The 18,995-nt window shown below is 55.4% G+C and overlaps 1 protein-coding gene and 1 long non-coding RNA gene across 4 annotated transcripts; one reads left to right on the top strand and one right to left on the bottom strand.

The window, feature by feature from the left end:
- Window positions 1-548: 548 nt before the first annotated feature.
- Window positions 549-9,158, bottom strand: LOC102997182 (uncharacterized). 3 transcript variants are annotated; one of them, XR_009008634.1, is made up of 4 exons: window positions 8,068-9,158; window positions 7,528-7,643; window positions 1,204-1,243; window positions 549-1,105 (listed from the first exon to the last, which is right to left on the bottom strand). It is a non-coding gene; the product is annotated as an uncharacterized LOC102997182 (long non-coding RNA). The 3 variants fall into 3 exon arrangements; XR_009008635.1 differs by having other exon boundaries at window positions 549-934; window positions 8,068-9,157; XR_009008633.1 differs by lacking the exon at window positions 8,068-9,158 and adding an exon at window positions 7,743-7,842 and having other exon boundaries at window positions 549-1,243.
- A 27-nt stretch (window positions 9,159-9,185) lies between these two features.
- HAND2 (heart and neural crest derivatives expressed 2) lies at window positions 9,186-12,083 on the top strand. The gene is made up of 2 exons (XM_007192780.2): window positions 9,186-9,842; window positions 11,186-12,083. Exons 1-2 carry the CDS (start codon window positions 9,288-9,290, stop codon window positions 11,282-11,284), a joined length of 654 nt encoding a protein of 217 aa, XP_007192842.2. The 5' UTR covers window positions 9,186-9,287; the 3' UTR covers window positions 11,285-12,083.
- The last annotated feature ends 6,912 nt before the right edge of the window (window positions 12,084-18,995 follow it).

Here is an 18,995-nt window from a genome sequence, read left to right as displayed (position 1 = left end):
TCCGCGGGTCCTTCCTCCGCCGCCCGGTGCGGAGAGAAAGCGGGCGGCGGCAGATTTGCCCCGGTGGCACCAAAGCCACAAGCCTGCCCGTAATTGCAAAGCAAACAAGGCTGAAATATTGGATTGGTCTCAATCGTGACAAGATCTACGCTTTTGCCGCCAACTTGTTTGTGCAGCTCTATTTAAGGCTCTTGATTGAGGAAATGTTGAAAATAGCGGGGAGGGTTCCCTAATGAGACCTCGGGAGGGAAGCTCGGGGGGGGGGGGGGGAGGGGCGCCGTTAACCCCTTCCTGCCCGCCTCGGGCGAAAAGCCCCGGAGCCGAGCGGGGGTAGAAGGGGGAGCAGGGGTCCGTCCCGTCCCGCCCCGCGCAGTGACCTCCCGCCGGCCACGGCCTAAACTCCGCCCGCGCTCGCATCACCCCCCCCGGCGCCCGCGGCCCGCGCGGTTGGGGCCCCGAGGCCCGGTGGTGCCCTCCGGCGCGACCCGGACCTGGTTGTCGGGCTAGGGGTCCCGGCGGCTGGAAGGGAAGGCGAGACACGCAAGAGGAAAGAAGAGAAAGCACACACACATTTATTGCGCGCAGCCTGTGTGTCCGGCGTCCAGCCCCGCGCGCGCCTTGACCTGATTCATCTTTCGTGCGCATCCTCGCGGCCGGCGTGGCTACCCCATTGCTCAGATGCGGAAACCAAGTCTTAGAGAGACCAACCAGTCCGCGGAGTCCGCCCGGCCAGCTCTGGCTCCACAGCTCAGGAGGCGGAGGGGCCAGGGGAGACCAGGCCGGGGTGGGTCCCCACTCTCCATCCCACGCCGGCGATGCGGAGCCCTCGGACGCGCGGTCCAGCCGAGGAGCCTTCCCTGCTTCTCCCGAGGGCTTGGCGATGAAGGTCTGTGCCTTTCGGCACGACGTCCGCCTCCGCCGCTAGCTTTGGTCGCTTTCAAAACAAAGAAAATTGCAATCCGATTGCAACTGGGATACCCGGAATTCACCAGATTTCTCTGTCATCCTTTACGCAAGTTGTTTAAGCACCTACTGGGTACAGTGCCTCGATTGGGCTCTCAGGGAACCCACAGTCACAGGAGGGGAAAGATGTGTGCCCAGAGATCTACCGGAGAGAAGATGGGGGTGGGGGTGGCGGCATCAGAACGGAGTTCAGAAGAAGGGAGACCTGATCTGCGGGAGCAGAGAGAAGGAAAGCCGTACCTGGAAAGGCTTCCTGGAGGAGGTGGCATTTACGCTGGGCCTAGAAGAAACCAAGAAGTGTGGATTCTTTAACATGGGAGAGACATGGGTTGTTTGCCAGCTCCGCTGGCAAGTCGAGGGGTGCCAGACACACAGCTGAGGACAATGTAGGGGTCACACGTTTCGTCACCTGCTGATCCCCCAGCTGCCCCTCTGACTTGGAGAACTTGAGTGGATCAAGTCCTGAGCAATAAGTTCCATTCTCTCTTAGGATTGAAAACCTAGGGCTTGCAGACGACACCAGCGGCTAGACTTTGACCTTTCAGGAGCCCTGGACTTGGGCCAAAAGGTACGGTTAAGGGCAGGCAGGGGCAGGAAAATGGCACTGGGGCACTCTCCCCAGGGCTCTTATTAGAGCTACACGTTCCCAGGCTTTTCCCAGAGGGATGTGGTCAGAGATATACCTTGGCCAATCAGAAGTTTGTCTTTCTGGAGTCACAGCCAAAGGTAGACTGGACAAATGGAGACCCCCGGGGGGGGGGGTCGGGTGCTGTGGGGGCAGGGAGAACTGGCTTCGGTGGTACTTCCCCAAGAATGATCTGTGCCTTCTGTCAGCAAAACAAGAAAAAGCATCCGTCATCCGCTTCTAGTGGAGTCTCTCAATGTGTTCTGAATGGAATTCTGCTTTTTCTGTATGCAACCAATTCCTTCGTTTGAAGTTGGATGCTATGCAAGAAGCAGAATGCAATTCCATTTTTTGTTCCTCGAGGTTTTGGCCTGTGTTAACTTAAGTGGGCACTCACACAAGTATTAAAAAGAAATCCATTCTCTCCTGGAAAATGAAACAAAGTCGCGCCTCTCCAATCACACTGCAGATATATAATCTGTAACAACAAATTCGCCTCCTGGTGCTGCGCATTTCCAGCAAGCATCCTGCCTTCTCTGTTTATGTTATAACTTTTCTGCCTGCAATTATTTTTATTTTAATTTTCTGTCACTTTAACAGAATCCAGAGCCTTTTCCTTTAATGTTTTGTACACAACATGTTCATTTGGATAAGATGTCCTTTCCTATCCTCTTTTAGCTTGCCTTTCCTTGTGTAGCGTTCTGTATCGGGAGTTTCTAATATTTCTCTCTCTCTCTCTTTTAAGAACTTGTCCCTGTCTTGCTTTATTTGTTTGTGTGAAATATAGTTTGAAAGGAGATCAGAGAGAGCAGGAGGGGTTTGTAATAAGAGAATGACCGAATGACCCAAAGGCTGATTATCTGTCATTAACTGGAGACTCGGTGTACCCAAATTACCAGGGAGACCTCAGTCTGCCGGATCCAGAAAGGCAAGCATGGAATGCAGGGCTGAACAGGCTCGTGGCGTTGCAAACGAAGACACTTTGCCAACACATTTTCTTAAGGAGGTTTCCTTCAAAACTCAGCTCAGCTTCAGTGGACAAATGTTTTAGATTCTGACAGGTTGTACACAGGTTAAAAAAAAAAAAATCTCTGCTGAAAGACTACCTTCAGCGTTTCTGGAACGAACTTCTCTGTGTTGTTTCGTTAGGAGCAAAATTGCAGTTAATTGTCTAAGCTCCAGAGAATATTGAGAAGTCAAGCCAAGCTGCTTTTGATCTGCTGAACCCAAGCCTTGTAAACATCGAGGTTTGCCATTAATATCGACAATAAAACGGTTTCTTTTTGTTAACCTGAAACCTAGCCATCCTGGCGAGCCCTCGTCTAGAAGCAAAGGCCCCGGAAGAAACTAGCAAGGGTTTGGAAGCAACTGCCAGGGCTAGAGAAATCTATCTCTGTGAATTTGCAAAGGAGGCTTCAGAACAGGAATGCGAGCCACACTGCAGTTAGAACTGGGAAGGCACCGGGTCTTCCAGATACAAACAGACCCTTCAGTCACTTGAGTGGTTTGTCCAAAGCCCCGCATTTTAAGCTGCCATTTGCTTTCATATTTTATTCTGAACCGCAGACTGTATTGCAGACTAGTTGAAGTCTATTCCTTACCATTTCCTTAGAGCGTGCATGCAAAATTACAATTACTTCCTCTTCTGCATGTTGAATGCTTTCCTCCCGGCTTGGAAGAAAATATTGCTTGTGTGTGTAGGTGATTTGATTGAAACAAGAATGTGAATGAGTAGTTGACATAAATCCTGTGAGGTGTATTTTCTTGCGCCACTTCTGCTCTAAACTCCATCTATATTTTACTACAAAGTAGCAAAGATCAGATTTATCATACCTCTTAGGACCACCATAACTACATTAGTAACACTTCCCATGTATATATACATCATGCCGCCCGGAGTGAGGCCCCTTCATGTGCATTATCTTTTGTTCCCTTCAGTCTGAGTAAGGATTTTAGCTTTACAGACAAATGTGGATACCTGGCAAAGGTTCCCCCTCATCAATAAAGACCCTCCAGAGCAGCAGCACATTTGCCAGTTAATATGAAGATCTAGTCATTGATTATTTGGAGAAAATGCAAATTCCCACCACCCATCATAGTGGACATTAAGATGTTTCTTGTACAGTGTACACCTTAATTATTGTACACAATGTTATATGTCAGTCATATTTCAATTTTTAAAAATATTTTTCTTAAAGGACTTTATTTAAGGATGAGCCAGTGTCTTATTCTTCACCACTTTCAGGCTCTATGATACCAAAAACCCTGTAAATCCAAGTATTGCTGGAAGGCAAATTAGAAGCAAGGGAAGGAGAGAAGGGGGAAGGAGGTAGAGAGGGAAAAGAAGGTAGAAAGGGAGGAGAGAAGAGAGAGAGAGAGAAGGGCTAAATGCAGGGGGGTTACAAGCACCCAGCAAGTTCCAATTTTCTCCACTGACTTAACTGTTTCCTGATCAACACAGAGCAATCAGCCCCTCCAGAGTCATCACTGCATCTGGATCAGCCCCTCCCCGCCCTGTCGCCACAGATCTGTTCGGATGGGAAAGAGGAGGGACAAGGGCTCACTCACCAAATACCCCAGGCCCACCCCAAAATCCAACAAGAAAATGCTCACGAGAAATGAAACCTCCCAAGAGCCAAGGGCAGCTCTTCCTGCCCTTCGTTTCTGAAACAGACGTGAGTCCGATCAAACTTGATTCTGCTTTGTAGGTGTGTACTTCGAGCACCACCACGTTTCTGGGGCCACTGTCACTCACCAAAAGGTACACAAGAAAGGGAGGGACTACAAAACCCCAGTTAGAGGGAGACTCTTGCTGCCACTCAGACAATATGCGTGGTTCTAGATTGTCCTAGAGGTTCTGGGGCTAAGTGGCCAGCAGGTACAATGAACCAACCCCACCCTTGGACAGACAGAAACGCGGAGCAATTAGGGTGTCACAGGAAGCACATCCTTGGAGCAGGTGAGGCTGGGGTGACATCTTCCAGAACACACTGCTTCTGCGGCCACTTTCTGGGTTTGATGTTCTTTCTGGGCTTCTTAGCACGTTCTGGGGTTTACCTCCCAGAAGAGCATTATAGATATTTAAAGGAATGCCCAGAGTCACTTCTACTACGTTGGTTAAGAAAATAAGGGAAAACGAGATTTGAAAGACGCTGAAGGGAATTGAGCCATAATTCCCGTAAACATAAAATGTGTGTTTATGGCCCTCTGGCCTGGTTATTTTCAGGTCCAGTTTATTTTGAGTTCTCATGAGCAAAACACAAGATGCAAACTGCCCTCGCCTTTGAAATAATAAATACCTCGAAAAGATCTGTATTTTCCCTAAAAACAGACTGAAGTTTTAAAGAAAATATTTAGTTTAAACCAGATTTATTTTAAAAGTAATATCTCACAAGACCAGAACGTTTGCAAGGGAGTGTGCCGCCATTCGCGTGCCCTTTGACTCCCTTCCAGGGGAAGGGGTAGGAGTGAGGGAAGAGAGACAGGAGACACGGGCCCAGAATAAACGTTGGACCCCAGTTCTGTCTGCTTAGCTGCAACGTCAGATGTAACGTGCAGCACAGTGGGTACACCATCAGCTACAAGGATCGCAGACCTCATCCCCAGCCCCCCTCCTGTGAAGCAGTCTCCCCGCCTAGGTAAGACTGGTTGCAGCTCAGCTCAGGGCCTCGGAAAAGGGGAAGATGTTAGCACGCCCTCGTCCTTGCAGGATTCCTCCTGCAGGCACCCCAGGTGGACCCCAGCCCGCATCTTCTCAGCTGCTCAGTGGTCCTCTGTGGCCTGCATCGTCTCACCTGCCCTGGAGTACTCGGAATGTGCGCCCTTTGGGGAGCAGCTCGCCAGAGGCCACGCTAGTACCGACCAGGATGGGGTCCCTGGGTTGGTAACTAAGCCAGGAACTTCCCCCTCCTCCTTTTCCTTTCCCACTTTCCCCTCCATCACCACCACTACCACCGGCTCCATCAGTAGCCGCCCAGAAGGCACTGGCCACCGAAACTGGGGGCAAACCTGAGACGGCATCTTTCCTCACAGCTTTCCAAAGCAGCAGACGAATCCAGCATCCCACTAGACCCGGAGCAAAATGTCCCAAAGAGAGCGCTAACAGAAAAAAGTGGACTCTGGTTGTGCATCCAGAGTGGAACTCAGCCAGTTAGGGACCCTAGAGTTCTCCCATTTGTCCCCTGCCTCCAAGCCCCCTTTCTAGGGCTGTAGCCTCTGCATTTTGGCTTTCGGAGATTCATGAAGCCCTAGGCCCTCGGATCACATTAATTAACTGATAATGACACTGTCAATGAGGACGGATGTTCAGATTAGCATCTTTTATGACTTTTTTCTGTCCCATGTTGTCTATCTCTTCTATCACTCGCCAGGCTCTCTGGGACCATGAAGGGGTTTGTCCATTTTTTGTTTCAATGAGAAGAGCATGGGAGAAAGGCTGAAAGGGGCAAGTTCTGACGCCTTGACCATGGAGGCCCCTCGCCTCTGGTGGACACTGCATCCCAGAGCCCCGGCTCAGCCCTCTCCCTGGCCTCTTCCTCCTCCTTTCAATTCCCCAAACTCCCCCTGGCCTGAAAGCAGCTTGCATCTACTTTCCCTGCATTTTTATCTGTTCCCAGCCAGGGTGCAATCATCTTACTTTGTCTACCTGCTCCCGAGGCCTAGATGTGTTTTTATAAACAGACTTTTAAAAAATGTATCAAATGTCAGAGGATTGAACTACCAGTATTTACACATTCAGGGTTGGCCTCCCCCGGTGAAAATGTAAACAGAACCCTGACCACACTACCCATATTCTTTCCTTGAAGAACAAGGTCTTTAAAAGACTCTCCTTGTGCTCAAAACTGCAGACCTACCCAAGGTGAGGGCTCGAAGCTCGAGGTGGCTATTTTGTTCTGAGCCCAAAGGGCACTTACCAACCAGTCTGGTTTCAGCTACTCCCCACCTCCTGTCCTCTGCCTCAACACCTCTGCTGGGGACATCCAGGGAAACTGACCCCTTCCTGAAGGGACTGAATGGGCCGTCATGAGGACTCCCAGACTGGATTTCTACGACCCTCTCTGGGGTTCTTTCCCTCTCCTGCAGCCCGGCCACCTAAAACCTAAAACATGTTTCCCAAAGCTGTTGCCCAGGGCTCTGGGGTTAGTGGCTGGCGGCCGCCCCAATCCCTGGCAGCTCAGAAGTTGGGTACCCCCCAACCCCGCCCTCTATTCGTGCTGACCTGGCCTTCCATCCCCAACCGTGTACCCCGCAAAACGCACGCAGCAGGCAAGAAAAGGACTGTGCTCCGCTGAGTCCTTTGGGTGGGACTCCCTTTGCGGCCTGGGGCCTGACTCTGCCTGCCTGCCAGAGACGACGCCCAAGGTAGCGTAGTTGGTCTCCCCTGGGCGACCCTCGCCAGGCCCAGCGGCAAGTCCCAGGCTCAGCGCGGGCTCCTGCACACTCCGCGTGGGCTCCCTCTAATTTACGGCCCGCGGGCTCCTGTAGACACACTTTTCCACACCAACCCTTTGGGCGGAATCCTCAGCTACCCATCAGCCTCCCCTTGCGGCTCAGGGCCAAGCCCTGGGGATCATTTCAGCTCCTGCCACCGTCCACCACCGCCCCCCCCCAACCTCTTGCGAGCTTTCTGGAGACACTCACGCCGCTCGGGGCGCCGCGGCCCCGGTGCCCTGCGGCCGGGTGACTTACAAGTGGAGATCCACTTTCCGTTATAATGCGTTCAAGATCACCAAGGCCAGCAGTCTAAACATCCACGAGCCGTCCTCCCGGCCTGCCTCTTAAACTGGTGTTTAATGGTTCCCCTCCGATAACTAAACCTGCTTTCCACAGATGCCCGCTTTTATGGCAGAGGCAGGAATGCAGAGATGTATTTATATGTTTGTTCATAAAAACTGGAAAATAAGCTCAGAACACGCTGTAAAAAATATTCAGTTACTTACCAGACAGGCTAGTTAAACCAGGGGAACACCGATATCGGCCACACAACAAATTCGGGGAATCGAGGTGCCTGCACTTTGAAATCGCTTAAGGTCTTCCTTCGCTGGGGCTGGTGTCCCTGAAGAACATGGAAGTAAGAGTATTTACAATCGGCTTGGCCGTCGGTCCCGGGGTCTCCACCGTGATCTCCAAAAGCAGCCACAATAACATGAGCTACCCAAGACGTCCCTGGCCTGGGTAACGGGATGGTGGGTAAGTCCAGCGACGCCGAGGCGGACGTTTCCAGCCCGTGCCCAGGTCAAAGCCGCAGCCGTGCCCCGCCGCGCCCCGCGCCCCGGGCCCCGCGCCCCGCGCCCGCCTGGGCTGCAGACGCGCCTCCGTGGGGACCGCCCGCCGCCTCTGCTCCCGGCCCCGCACGGAACTGCGCCCGCTGCCTTCTGGTTTTCTTGCCTCGGTTACCTACAAAACACTTCGAAAAGAAATATCTGCTTCCTTTTTTTTTTTTTTTTTTAATCAGAAAAGAAAGCGGAGTGATACCGTACCTGGTTTAAGATTCTTCAATATTTGCGACTTGGGGGGAAAATATTTTAATAGTGAAGCATCTGTTAAACACTTGCATTAACCTCCGGCTGATAAAAAAGTTTTTTTAACCCTCCCCCCCTCGTTTTAATTATCTTCTGGTTATGAAGGGGCAGCCAATCCTGGATGAGGACCTCGGCAATTAGCAAGGAGAACATCAAAAAGTTTTATTGCAGAGAGCGCGAGGCGCCGCCCCCGCCGCCCCGGGATTGGCGTGAGGAGCCTCTGACGACATATATTAACCCGAGCGGCCCTAAAGATGTAGCTGTACATGGAGATCTTGCTGGGAAAATCCTCTTGCTTCCCTCACGGTGTCCAGTCCCGGAGAACCGCCGCCGCCGCCGCCCGGGAGCTCCCAAGGCCGCCGCGCAGACCCCTCCGAGCCCCAGCCGCCGCCTTCGCGCTCCAGGGCGCCTGCAGGGCCTAGATCCTTCCCCCCGAAAGAAGGAGAGGATCTGAGAAAATGGATGCACTGAGACCTCTCTGAAAACCCTCCGAGGGAGCCCGAGAGGAGCGCGGGACACGTTACTCGCAGCTAAAATCACATTCAAGGACCAAAACAACAACAACCAAAAATTTCATTAAAACAATAAGCGCCCAAGAACCCAGATCAGGCTGGTGGGGGGAGGGGAAAGGGCGGGAAGGGGAGGGTCGCATGGAGGTAGCTTCACAGTGAGCAGTCGACCCCGCCGGCTCCTCCAGCCGCGGCTTGGACTCGCCCCGGGACTCCGAGTAGCAGCGGCGCCGGGCGCGCGGCCGGGGCGCGGAGCCCGGCGACTCCGCCGAGCAGCCCCGCCGGAGCCCGGGCACCTTTGCATGAGCACGAGAGGACTGTGCCTGCCCGCAGACGCCCGGGAAGCAGAAGCCTGCGAGCGGGCCGTGGAGCGAGGCGGGAGCCGGCGGCGGCGGCGGCGGCCAGGGGCGCACGGTGCCGGGACCACCTCGCCGCGCCCTATGGGGAGCCGGCGGCCGCGGCGCTGCTGAGGCGGGCCCCGCGGGCCAGGCGGGGGGCCGGGGCCCGGGCTGCAGCAGCCCCCTCTGCGGCTGCCGGGCCGGCCGGGGCGCCCGGGGGCTGGGGGCTGGGGGGTGGGGGAGGCCGCCGAGCGCCGGAGCGGGGGCCCGGGCCGAGGGCGCGGCGGCACTGTGCGCACGCTGGGGCGCGTGGAGGGGCGCGGAGGGCGAGATGAGTCTGGTGGGGGGCTTCCCCCACCACCCGGTGGTGCACCATGAGGGCTATCCGTTCGCCGCCGCCGCCGCCGCCGCTGCCGCCGCCGCCGCCAGCCGCTGCAGCCACGAGGAGAACCCCTACTTCCATGGCTGGCTCATCGGCCACCCCGAGATGTCGCCCCCCGACTACAGCATGGCCCTGTCCTACAGCCCCGAGTACGCCAGCGGCGCCGCCGGCCTGGACCACTCCCATTACGGGGGGGTGCCGCCTGGCGCCGGGCCCCCGGGCCTGGGGGGGCCGCGCCCGGTGAAGCGCCGGGGCACCGCCAACCGCAAGGAGCGGCGCAGGACTCAGAGCATCAACAGCGCCTTCGCTGAGCTGCGCGAGTGCATCCCCAACGTGCCCGCCGACACCAAACTCTCCAAGATCAAGACGCTGCGCCTGGCCACCAGCTACATCGCCTACCTCATGGACCTGCTGGCCAAGGACGACCAGAACGGCGAGGCGGAGGCCTTCAAGGCGGAGATCAAGAAGACAGACGTGAAAGAAGAGAAGAGGAAGAAGGAACTGGTCAGTACCAGGGGCAGCGGGCAGTGGGGTACGGGGGACCGGGAATTCCGGTCTCTTTGCAGCTGGGCTGAGCAATGGCACTCCGCGTTCTTTGGCTGCGTCTTGAGCCAGGGTTGCTTGCACCAGGTTCTGGTCGGGCTGGTTTCCCGTAGAAGCGGAGGGGGTGGGGGAGGGTGTCAGCACGCGGAGGAGGTTAAGAGGGATGCTTCGCGCTGGTGATCTTACCCCCGGGTTATCGCCGCTCCCCCCCCCCCCCCCCCCCCGGCACTCAGGGCGGGCCTCGCGGACTCAGGGTCCGGCTTGATCTCCCGATCGCACTGGCCCGGACCCCTCATTCCCTGTCCTGTAGAGCCTTCATTCGGCTTCCAATCCGATCTTGCTTTCAGATATTTCTAAAATAAATTACTCAGAAGCGCTTGATCCCAATTATTTCACTAGTGATCGCATTTCTCTCTCTTGAGAATGAGGCAGCCACTAATCCTAAGAATTTTATGCTTGTTCTGATTTCTGTGCTGGGAAGACGTCAAGGTAAACATAAAATTAGTACTTTTAACTTCAAAATGCAGTTTCTCTTTGGCACTGAGGCTAAAATGTGACTTCCCAGATGAGTATACTTCACGGTATTTCTTGTTTTGTTTGCATGAGCCTGTACATTTTAAGTAATAGTAAATATTATCTTGGTCATTGTAATTGTTGTTAACAGTAACACGAAATTATAACTGAAAATTAGTTTTTTCAAGTTCCTACCAGCTGCCCAGAGGGTAGTGGTGTTCAGAGCAGGGCTACTGCCACGAAGGGCCTGGAAAATTATCCCATTTGTCGAGGTTTTCTTCTTTGGGGCCTATGGCGCTTTAGTCGCTACATAGTCGAGTGATCCCGGGTAACTGGGGATTTCAGAGGCCTTGGAAGGAGAGGCACTGCCGAAACGAGCCGGAGGCCGAGCTGCATGCGGACAGGCCCAGGCCAAGGCGGGGGCACCTCACCCCATCTTCCTTAGAGCGCGGAGCTGGGGCTGCGATGACCCCCGCTCGCGCCCCTACATCTGGAGTTAGAGAGAAGGCCCCCGGTTCCTCCATAAACGACTTGAAAACGGGTGGTTGTTTATAAACCTGCCGATCGGGAGTTGAGCGCTGCCGGCGTCTGGAGGCCCGGGCGGGAGCTAGGGCAGCGGCCGGCCTCCGTAGCTCTTCTGCAGGGGCTGGGACTTGAAACCATCCTACCCACCATCCCTGGCTGGCTCGCTCTCTCCTCTGGCCGGGAAAAGCGCGGGGGTGGCGTGGAACCGGATCTCCTCTCTGATTCTCTCTTTATCCTTTTCTCCCCCTCGCTTCCCCTCTGCCCAGAACGAAATCTTGAAAAGCACAGTAAGTAGCAACGACAAGAAAACCAAAGGCCGGACGGGCTGGCCGCAGCATGTCTGGGCCCTGGAGCTCAAGCAGTGAGGAGGAGAAGGAGGAAGAGGAGGAGGAGAAGGAGAAGAAGAAGAAGAGGAGGAGGAGGAGAGCGCGAGCCGGGCCCAGGAGCCGGATGCAGACCCAGGACTCCGGGCAAGCTCCGCGCGCTCCGCTCTGAGGACTTCCTGCATTTGGATCATCCGGTTTATTTATGTGCAATGTGCCTCCCTCTCTTTGCCCCCCTTCGAGGCATCCGCTCCCCACCTTCCCCTCCAAAAACAAAGTGGATATTTGAAGAAAAGCATTCCATATTTTAATATGAAGAGGACACTCCCGCGTGGTAAGGGATCCCGGCGTCTCGTAGATTCTCTGTTTGTGAATGTTTCCTCCTGGCTGTGTAGACACCAGCGGTGCCCTCTCCCCAACCCCTTCCAGATAAAGACAGCGGACAATAGTGTGTATGTGAAGTGTATCTTTAATACTTGGCCTTTGGATATAAATATTCCTGGGGATTATAAAGTTTTATTTCAAAGCAGAAAACGGGGCCGCTAACATTTCCGTTGGGGTCGGTATCTAGTGCTGCCGTTTCATCTGTGGTGGTTCCCCTATGTGAAGATGCTTCCAACAGCTACTTGTTTTGTGCACTTCCGTCCTCTAAAACTAAGTGGAATTTAATTAATATTGAAGGTGTAAACGTTGTAAGTATTCAATAAACCACTGTGTGTTTTTTTTTTTACAAAACCCCAATCTTTTAATGGTGGATACCTCAAAAGAGTTTTGAAAACAAAACTGTTATACTTGTTTTCATTATATTTAAAATATTCAGAAGTAAACTAAATTATCATGATTGCCTCTAACTTTGTTTGATAGAGTCAGTGGTTCGCACCAGTCATCAACTTGAGCTCCCGGCCTCGCAGGGCTGGCGAGGAGGCCCTTTAAAGAGAAGTGTCCTTGGTGAAAATCCTGCCAAAGGGCCTGGGCGCCATCGAGCGCTGCCTCCCTTCCCTCTGCCCCTGGCCCCCAGGAGAGCGCTGAGCGGGCCGCTGAGCGCGGTTTGCTCAGAAGGTGGAAAGGTGTCCTTTTCCTGAAATCAACCAGATGCCATTGGTGGGGGGGTGGGGGGGGCTTCGGGTTTTGTTTGAGGAGCCATTTTCGGTTGAGGGCGTTTTGGGGAGAAACCCACACGTTATTGCAGCCGCAGGAACTAGTCTAGAGTTTTTAATTCAAAATATAGGGCTTTCATCCAAGAAACGGGAGAAAAGACCAGGAGAAAGGAAAAGAGGTTTTGGCTGGTCGTCTCGATGGGGGGTTAGGCGGGGAGGGGGGGACTGGTTTGAGCGGGGAGGGGGAGGGGGAGGTCCTTCGGGGGAAAAAAGTCCGTGATTAGGTAACCAGGAATTCTACGTCAAGTAAGAAGTCGAGAACGCGACCGAGGATTTAAAGGGGGGGGGGGCGTGGAGCGGGCGCTAGATTTACAAGGAGCTATAGGGAACTCAATATTAACTGTGCGGTGTCTGAAGTCCTCCCGGCCGCAGGCCAGGCCAGCCCGGGGCTCCGTCCCCAGCTCTCAGCCGCCGGGACTCCCCCCCACCCCCGTCGGAGGTTCGGGCTCCGGGAGCCCAGGCACATCCCGGAAGGAAGTCTCCGAGGCTTCCTTCGCCCGTGGGCTTGGCCAGAGCGGAATCTCTGCTCTAGGAGTCGGAGAAGCTGGAGTGCCGGAAAGGGCTCGGCAGGCCGGGGAGGGGGAGCTGAGGGAGGGATGGGGGGTGCGGAGGGGGGAGGGAGAAGGGCGAAACTTATTAAAAAGCGGTTTGCTTCAGGAAACGCCGCGTGTACAGATCTGGGGCTAGGGAGGCTGGCCAGAGGGTTTCCACCTTGGAACCCATCCTCGGGGTGATATTCGCACCTCGGCCTCGGGCACGGACCCTCCCCCGCCATCCCAGGGGTCCCACTCTGGCGGGTGCCGCCTCTGAGCCCACCGCCGGCAGCCGGCGAATTCGCAAGCGCCGGGCGGGAGGCGGGCGAGCGGCGCTGCGGGGTTCTGCTGCGGGCGGCCGCCGACTCGAGGGCGCGGGGTTAGAACAACTCGGCCAAAGCGATCTGAACTTTCTCCCCTCGGGTCAGCCGGCGCTGGGCCGACATGGTGGGCGCGGGGCTGTGTTTACAGATACTTGCCTTTGTTTATAACGCTGGGGGGCGGAGGGAGGCGCGCCTTGATTTTCTGTAACTCTCGGGATCCCTGTCCGTTTGACCGAGGGGCTCCCTCCCTCTCCCGCCTCCAGCCGCCTTTTACTTTAATCCGTTCGAGAGAAAGATGCCAGATCCTAGGGGCGGAGGGATAGAGTTTACCGAGGTAGTGGAGTGCACGGTGGTGGAGGCGGTGAGGTTTTCAAAACAGGAACCCCAGAGCTGTTATCTTCACGTGCCTGTGTTGGCTGGTGTGGGCCTGGCTTGGCTGTGGTCTTCCTCGCCACCTGGGCCTTAACGCATTGCTGCCGCTTTAACACTTTTTGTGGTTTGTTAAACACCAGCAGAAGGGAGCCAGAAGACCCTGGCAGCACCTTCGCTACGAGGCCGCCGGCTGCTGCACATGCTTTTAAACCCGCGCTCCAGCAACGCGGGTCCGGCCTCTTTGTCTGGCCTGGGCCCGGCGCTGCCCGCCCGCTTTCCTGCCCGCCCGCCGCGCCGCTTCCTCGGGCTCCGCAGCACCAGGCCCCGACACCTCCACCACCTGGACGTTCCAACCCAGCCGCCACCTCAACGGGCCAGACATCCGGCAGACCCGACACCCCAGGGGGCCAAAGCCCCTAACCGGGCGAGCGCACTACCCGGCCGAACGCTTCAACAGCAAGACACCCCAGATTGTCGGTCACTCCCTCCGCCGCACGCCCCCACCCTCCCAATGCGCAGTGCCACCCCACCTCCCGCCTCACGTCGTCAAGTCCCAGGGCACTGAGTGGTGGGCGAGGCAGGCGTTTCTTCCACGCTTCCATGCTTTTCTCTTCTACACGTTTCTTTCTCTTTTAACTCCCTTTCTTCTTTGCTTAAAAAAAAAAAAAAAGTTTCCAAGCTCCTGCCTTGTGGGACTGGCTAAAAGGCCTCTGTTTTAATTGCTCGGATAATGTGGTTGCTGCCATTTTGTTAAAAGCAATCACTCCTGCAGCGAAATCACAAGCTCTCTAGACAGGCCGGAGCCGACAAAAATGCAGGATTTGACGTTAAAAGCTAAATGGGAAGCTGGGGCGGCGGAAGGTAAATTGATGGTGGATCTGGTTGTCAGGGGCCGGCCCCAGACCGCCGCGCGGGCCGAGAGCCTGATAACCCTGGAGCACCGGCGGGGCGAGGGCTCGCCGCCGTGTGTGTGTGTGTGTGTGTGTGTGTGTGTGTGTGTGTGTGTGTGTGTGTGTGTGTGTGTGTGTGTGTGTGTGTGTGTGTGTGTGTGTGTGTGTGTGTGTGTGTGTGTTCCAACAGACCCATTCTCACCTTCTTGGGAAGTAATTTGGGAAACTCGACAGAGGGGGTCCCAACCCCAATTTTCCAGGACTTTTCGCCCCCCAGGCAGGACACTTACTGTGGCTTTCAGAGTTGTTTTGTTCTTTTTCCTTTTTTTCTTTTTCTTTTTTTTTTTTTTTTTCAGGTCGACATGCCAAGGAGATGACAGCAAGATCACTTGGAGTTCTTGCCTTCTAAATCCCGGGGCCACACTCTGGGGGCACGGTGGGAAGCTCCATGCTCCCAGTCGGTTAGCCAGTAGGTCCGGGCATCTAGGAAAGGTGGGCCTCTCACCTAGGCTGCCCTCCTCAGGGGCGGCAGGACCAGGCGTCCTGGTCGTCTCCGCGGTGAGGTGAGTGCAGCAGTGGCGCCAGGGACGACAACCTTCGGGCCCCTTGGAAACCAAGTGTGCAAGAGTCGGGACAGGAGGGCGGCTGCATCCCTGCCCCCTCACCTGGGCCGCTGCTAGCCGCCGTCCGGGGCTGGTAGCCCACACCCCGTTGTTAAGGTGGCAAAAGGAGTGAATTGCGTGCACGCGGATTTCGCAGGAAGGGGGGCCGCGGGTGAGAGTGATCTCGAGGCAAAGCCACAGGCAGCCGGAGGAGGCCTGGGAGCTGCTTCCGAGACTAGTTTTGCAGCGAGAGCCCGAGCCGGCTGCGAGGACCTCAGGTGTGTGTGCGGGGGGCCGTAAACTGGGCACAGGATGCCACAACAGCCGGCACTGCTTTTGCACAGCGGCTCTGCAGAGCGCAGGAAACGGCTCAGCTCTTCCTGTAGCTTTAAGGAAACTGCGCGTCTCCGGCTGCGCGTGTGGCCGGCGGTTTTCTCCCCCACGGCTGCCCTGCGTGCTCCCTTCCCGCGAGTACCACCCACGCGCCTGGAATTGGAGACCAGAATGGTGGTAGGTGCCAAGCGGAGACGATGAGGAAAGGAGGCTTGGGGCGTGTGCCCCGGGGAGGGCTGCATGTGGACCCTAGGCGCCGCCTGTCTCTCCCGGATCTGTTGACCTGAGGGGACCCTTTCGTTCGACCGGGCCTGACTCCCCGGGCCTGTGGGAGCCCGCGCATCCCTCGGAGTCAGAGACCCTGGAGCGGCCCCGAGGACCCGGCAGCCCTCTTCCCCAGAAGCCCAGTTGTGCTGTCGGGTTTACGTCCACGGGGGGGATGGGGGACCAAGTGTTGTTTAACTGTTTGGCAAGAGAGGAGGGGAGAGGGGCAACTCCAGGAGAGGAACCTATCCCACGTTTGGGGGCGGACGGCTGGGAGCAGGCACTGCCCGCAGCGGGTCCGCGGCTGCCGCCCGGCCAGACTCAGCTCCCCGGCGGCGGCCGGTCGGCTGGTGGCGGTCCAGGGGCGCGGGGCACTGAGTCACAGGCGCACCGACGAGCCTCCTCTCCTGTCCCCGCCACCCTGCCCAAGCCAGCTCCCTGCTGGAGCGCGCCCCCCGCCTCTCCCCAGAACCGACCCCCCTACACACGCATTCCCTTCCAATTCTCCCGGCAGTTGGGCCGCTTTGATGATCAGATGGTAGAGCCCTGATTACAAATTTATTCCCGGCCGCTCCGTCCGTCTTTATCTCCGCTATTAGGGCCATCTGGGAGTGATTAGCGCCGCGCCCGCGCCCGGCCGCGCTGCCTATCTCGCCGCGGCGGGGCCGGAGCCTGGCTGACGTCAGGGCAGACGGCTCGGAGCCATCCCAGCCGAGCTGGGTGTAATCGGCGACCGCGCGGCCAAGTCCTCCCGGGCCAGGCCGGCAGCTGGAACGCGCCGCCCGCCTGCGCGCGGGGACTTTCTCAATATGTATTTTTAGTCCAGAAGACGTTTTGTTTTCCTTGTTGGAGGTGAGGTGTGGCCGGGGAACGTCTCTACGGGCCCCTTCCCCACTTTAAGTTTTCCAACTCACTGCATCTGATGCATCCGGCCTGGAAAAGGCTCCTGCGACTGGCCCTGACCGACGGCGGTCCTCTGCTATCCCTGGGCCAGGGTGCTGCTCTCCTACACCAACAGCTGCGGCCCCTGCAGCCATGCCCATGCAGGCCGGGCTGCCAGGAGGAGGTGGCTCTTAGGGGTCCAGGGGTCTCTTAGGGCTGCTCTCCGGGTACTGGCACCCGCTTGGCCCCTACAGCACTCGAGCCAAAATAGTGGGAGTTTCTGCCTAGCGGGGCGGGCGGGCAGACGCTGGTTATGGAACAGGATGTCTCTCGACGCCTCCGTCTTTGCACCTGCTATTACAGCCCAAAGGATCTGAGAAGCAGCGGCTCTGGACCCTCTCCTGCCTCCTCCTCCCCCTCAGGAGTTGTGCTTGACACAAACCCTGACATCTTGAAAGGGCAAGGTTGCCGGGTGGCAGCTTTGTCCCCTACTATATCTCAGTGCCCAGAGCAGAGGCTGGGTATATCTGTGCAGTTCCTGGGCGGGAGGACGACACCCCTGACCTCCCCCTGGTGCCCTGGGGCGCTGGCCTGGTCTTTGGGATGAATCCAACTCCAGAACCGTTTAGGTTGGAGCTTCCCACACTTACCTAATGATCCAAAACCCCCGAAGAACCTGGGAAAGATATAAATTCAGCCCTCACCTCCACCCGAAATTCTGATTCAGCCAGTCAGGGGTGAGACCTGAAGTCTGCAGTTTTCAAAACTCCCCTAGGGGATTCCGGAACCACTTCCTGAGGCCACACACACCCACTGCAGCCAGCCCCTCGACCTTGGCACTCTCGCAAAGGCCCATGTGAAACAATGGACAGTCCGCATGGAGATGGCTTTCTCCGGGGAGGGTGAGGCCTGCATTATTTATAGTCTCTACTGGGAGAGAATTGGCCATATCATGGATCAGTCCCACACCTTGATTTAACTGGGCAACGGCAAGGATTCAAAGCAAAGCCAGAAGCTGCTATTTATTTCGGCACAGGCTGCAAAGTCCGAGCTGATTGTTTACTCAGAAGCTACAGATAATTTAGCTAGAGGGAAAAGAAGTCATAGCCCATGATTTGAGTGTAGTGATGAGAAGATCTATTTGGGCAGCCAAGAGTATCTAAAATAAACAGGGGATCCAGTCGAGAAAATGTCCCAAATGTTCACCCCTCCTCGATTCTTTGAAGCCACTCAATACGGCAACCTCCAAAGTGTCTTCTTGTAATCTAGAAGGGAAGAGAACCATCTCCTCCTAAGTCGGTGAAAGCATCACACTGAGAGAACTTAGCGCCCCCCATCCCCTCCCACACACCCCTATCCCAGCGGAGGGGAGAGGAAATATGGGGGCGGGGTGGGGATAGAGAATGAGGCTTTTAGAGACTGAATCCATAATAACTGGAGGAGGAGGGGCCTATCTGAGCTCCTAGAGGGGGGGAGGGGCAGGTAATCGCTGCAAGAAGTAGTTTCCCATAGCGCTGGTAAGTGGCTTCTCCAGGTTCTGCCTTAATGGTGGAGTTCACTCAGGCAAATAGGCAGCTTTCTGAGTCATTCAGATCACTCACAAACAAACAGAACGAACAACAACAACAACACCACCACATTGGTTCTTCCTGTGCACTTGCACTTAGCATAAATGAACTTTTACTGGAATTAAATGGAATGAATCAACTTGGTCCACAGGCCCAGAGAATCCCTGTGTATATTTCTAAGCAAAGGAGGCAGGCTTGCAGGCAGCTAAATCGTTTATATAAAGGATCATAGGGTACTCACCAGACCCCCCCCACCCCAACTTACAACCCCGTTTTCTCAAATAGTATATTTAATGCACAACTAATCCTGAACAACCAGACTCAACCTGATATTTCCCTGTGACCAGATGGAGGGTTTCAAAATGTCATTCCATGTAGCACCAAATCATCTTTCAATTCAATGGTGAGCAAGGACTAAAGAGTCAGGGAGACCTGCAGATTTTTCTGTAGGACGTGGGGTCATTTGCTGCTTGCTTGTTTGCTGGCTCCCCCCCACCCCGCCCCACTGAAAGAACTTAGAACAAACAGTGCACTTACTCGGGCAGAGAGAGTTTTCAACCTTCCTTAAGTACATTGCCTAGAGAAGAGGCCAAAAAAGGTATCATTCTAAATTAAGATGGCAGTAAATACCTCCTTCTGGAAAGATGGAAGCCAGTGACCACTAGGCCAGTGCATGACTGCCTTCTATTTAAAGTGAGTTGTTGTTGCCTTGAGCTGACATTTTGTCTTTAGGATAAGGCAGAAATGCAGGAAACAAAAACCGTGTGTTTGTTGCTTTTATTTTTGAAGAAGAAAACGCAGGCTAAGTCTGTAAGTAGAACTTGGCGAC

This window comes from Balaenoptera acutorostrata, chromosome 6, assembly GCF_949987535.1.
Source record: "Balaenoptera acutorostrata chromosome 6, mBalAcu1.1, whole genome shotgun sequence".
In the NCBI taxonomy this organism is placed as follows: domain Eukaryota; kingdom Metazoa; phylum Chordata; class Mammalia; order Artiodactyla; family Balaenopteridae; genus Balaenoptera; species Balaenoptera acutorostrata.
This window is presented reverse-complemented; position numbering and strand designations above follow the sequence as displayed.

What these genes read in the sequence shown, in the direction of transcription:
- HAND2 (XM_007192780.2), top strand. Translation starts at nt 9,288, where the DNA reads ATGAGTCTGGTGGGGGGCTTCCCCCACCACCCGGTGGTGCACCATGAG. An exon ending in AGAAGAGGAAGAAGGAACTG is followed by an intron (nt 9,843 to 11,185) that starts GTCAGTACCAGG and finishes CCCTCTGCCCAG; the next exon opens with AACGAAATCTTGAAAAGCAC.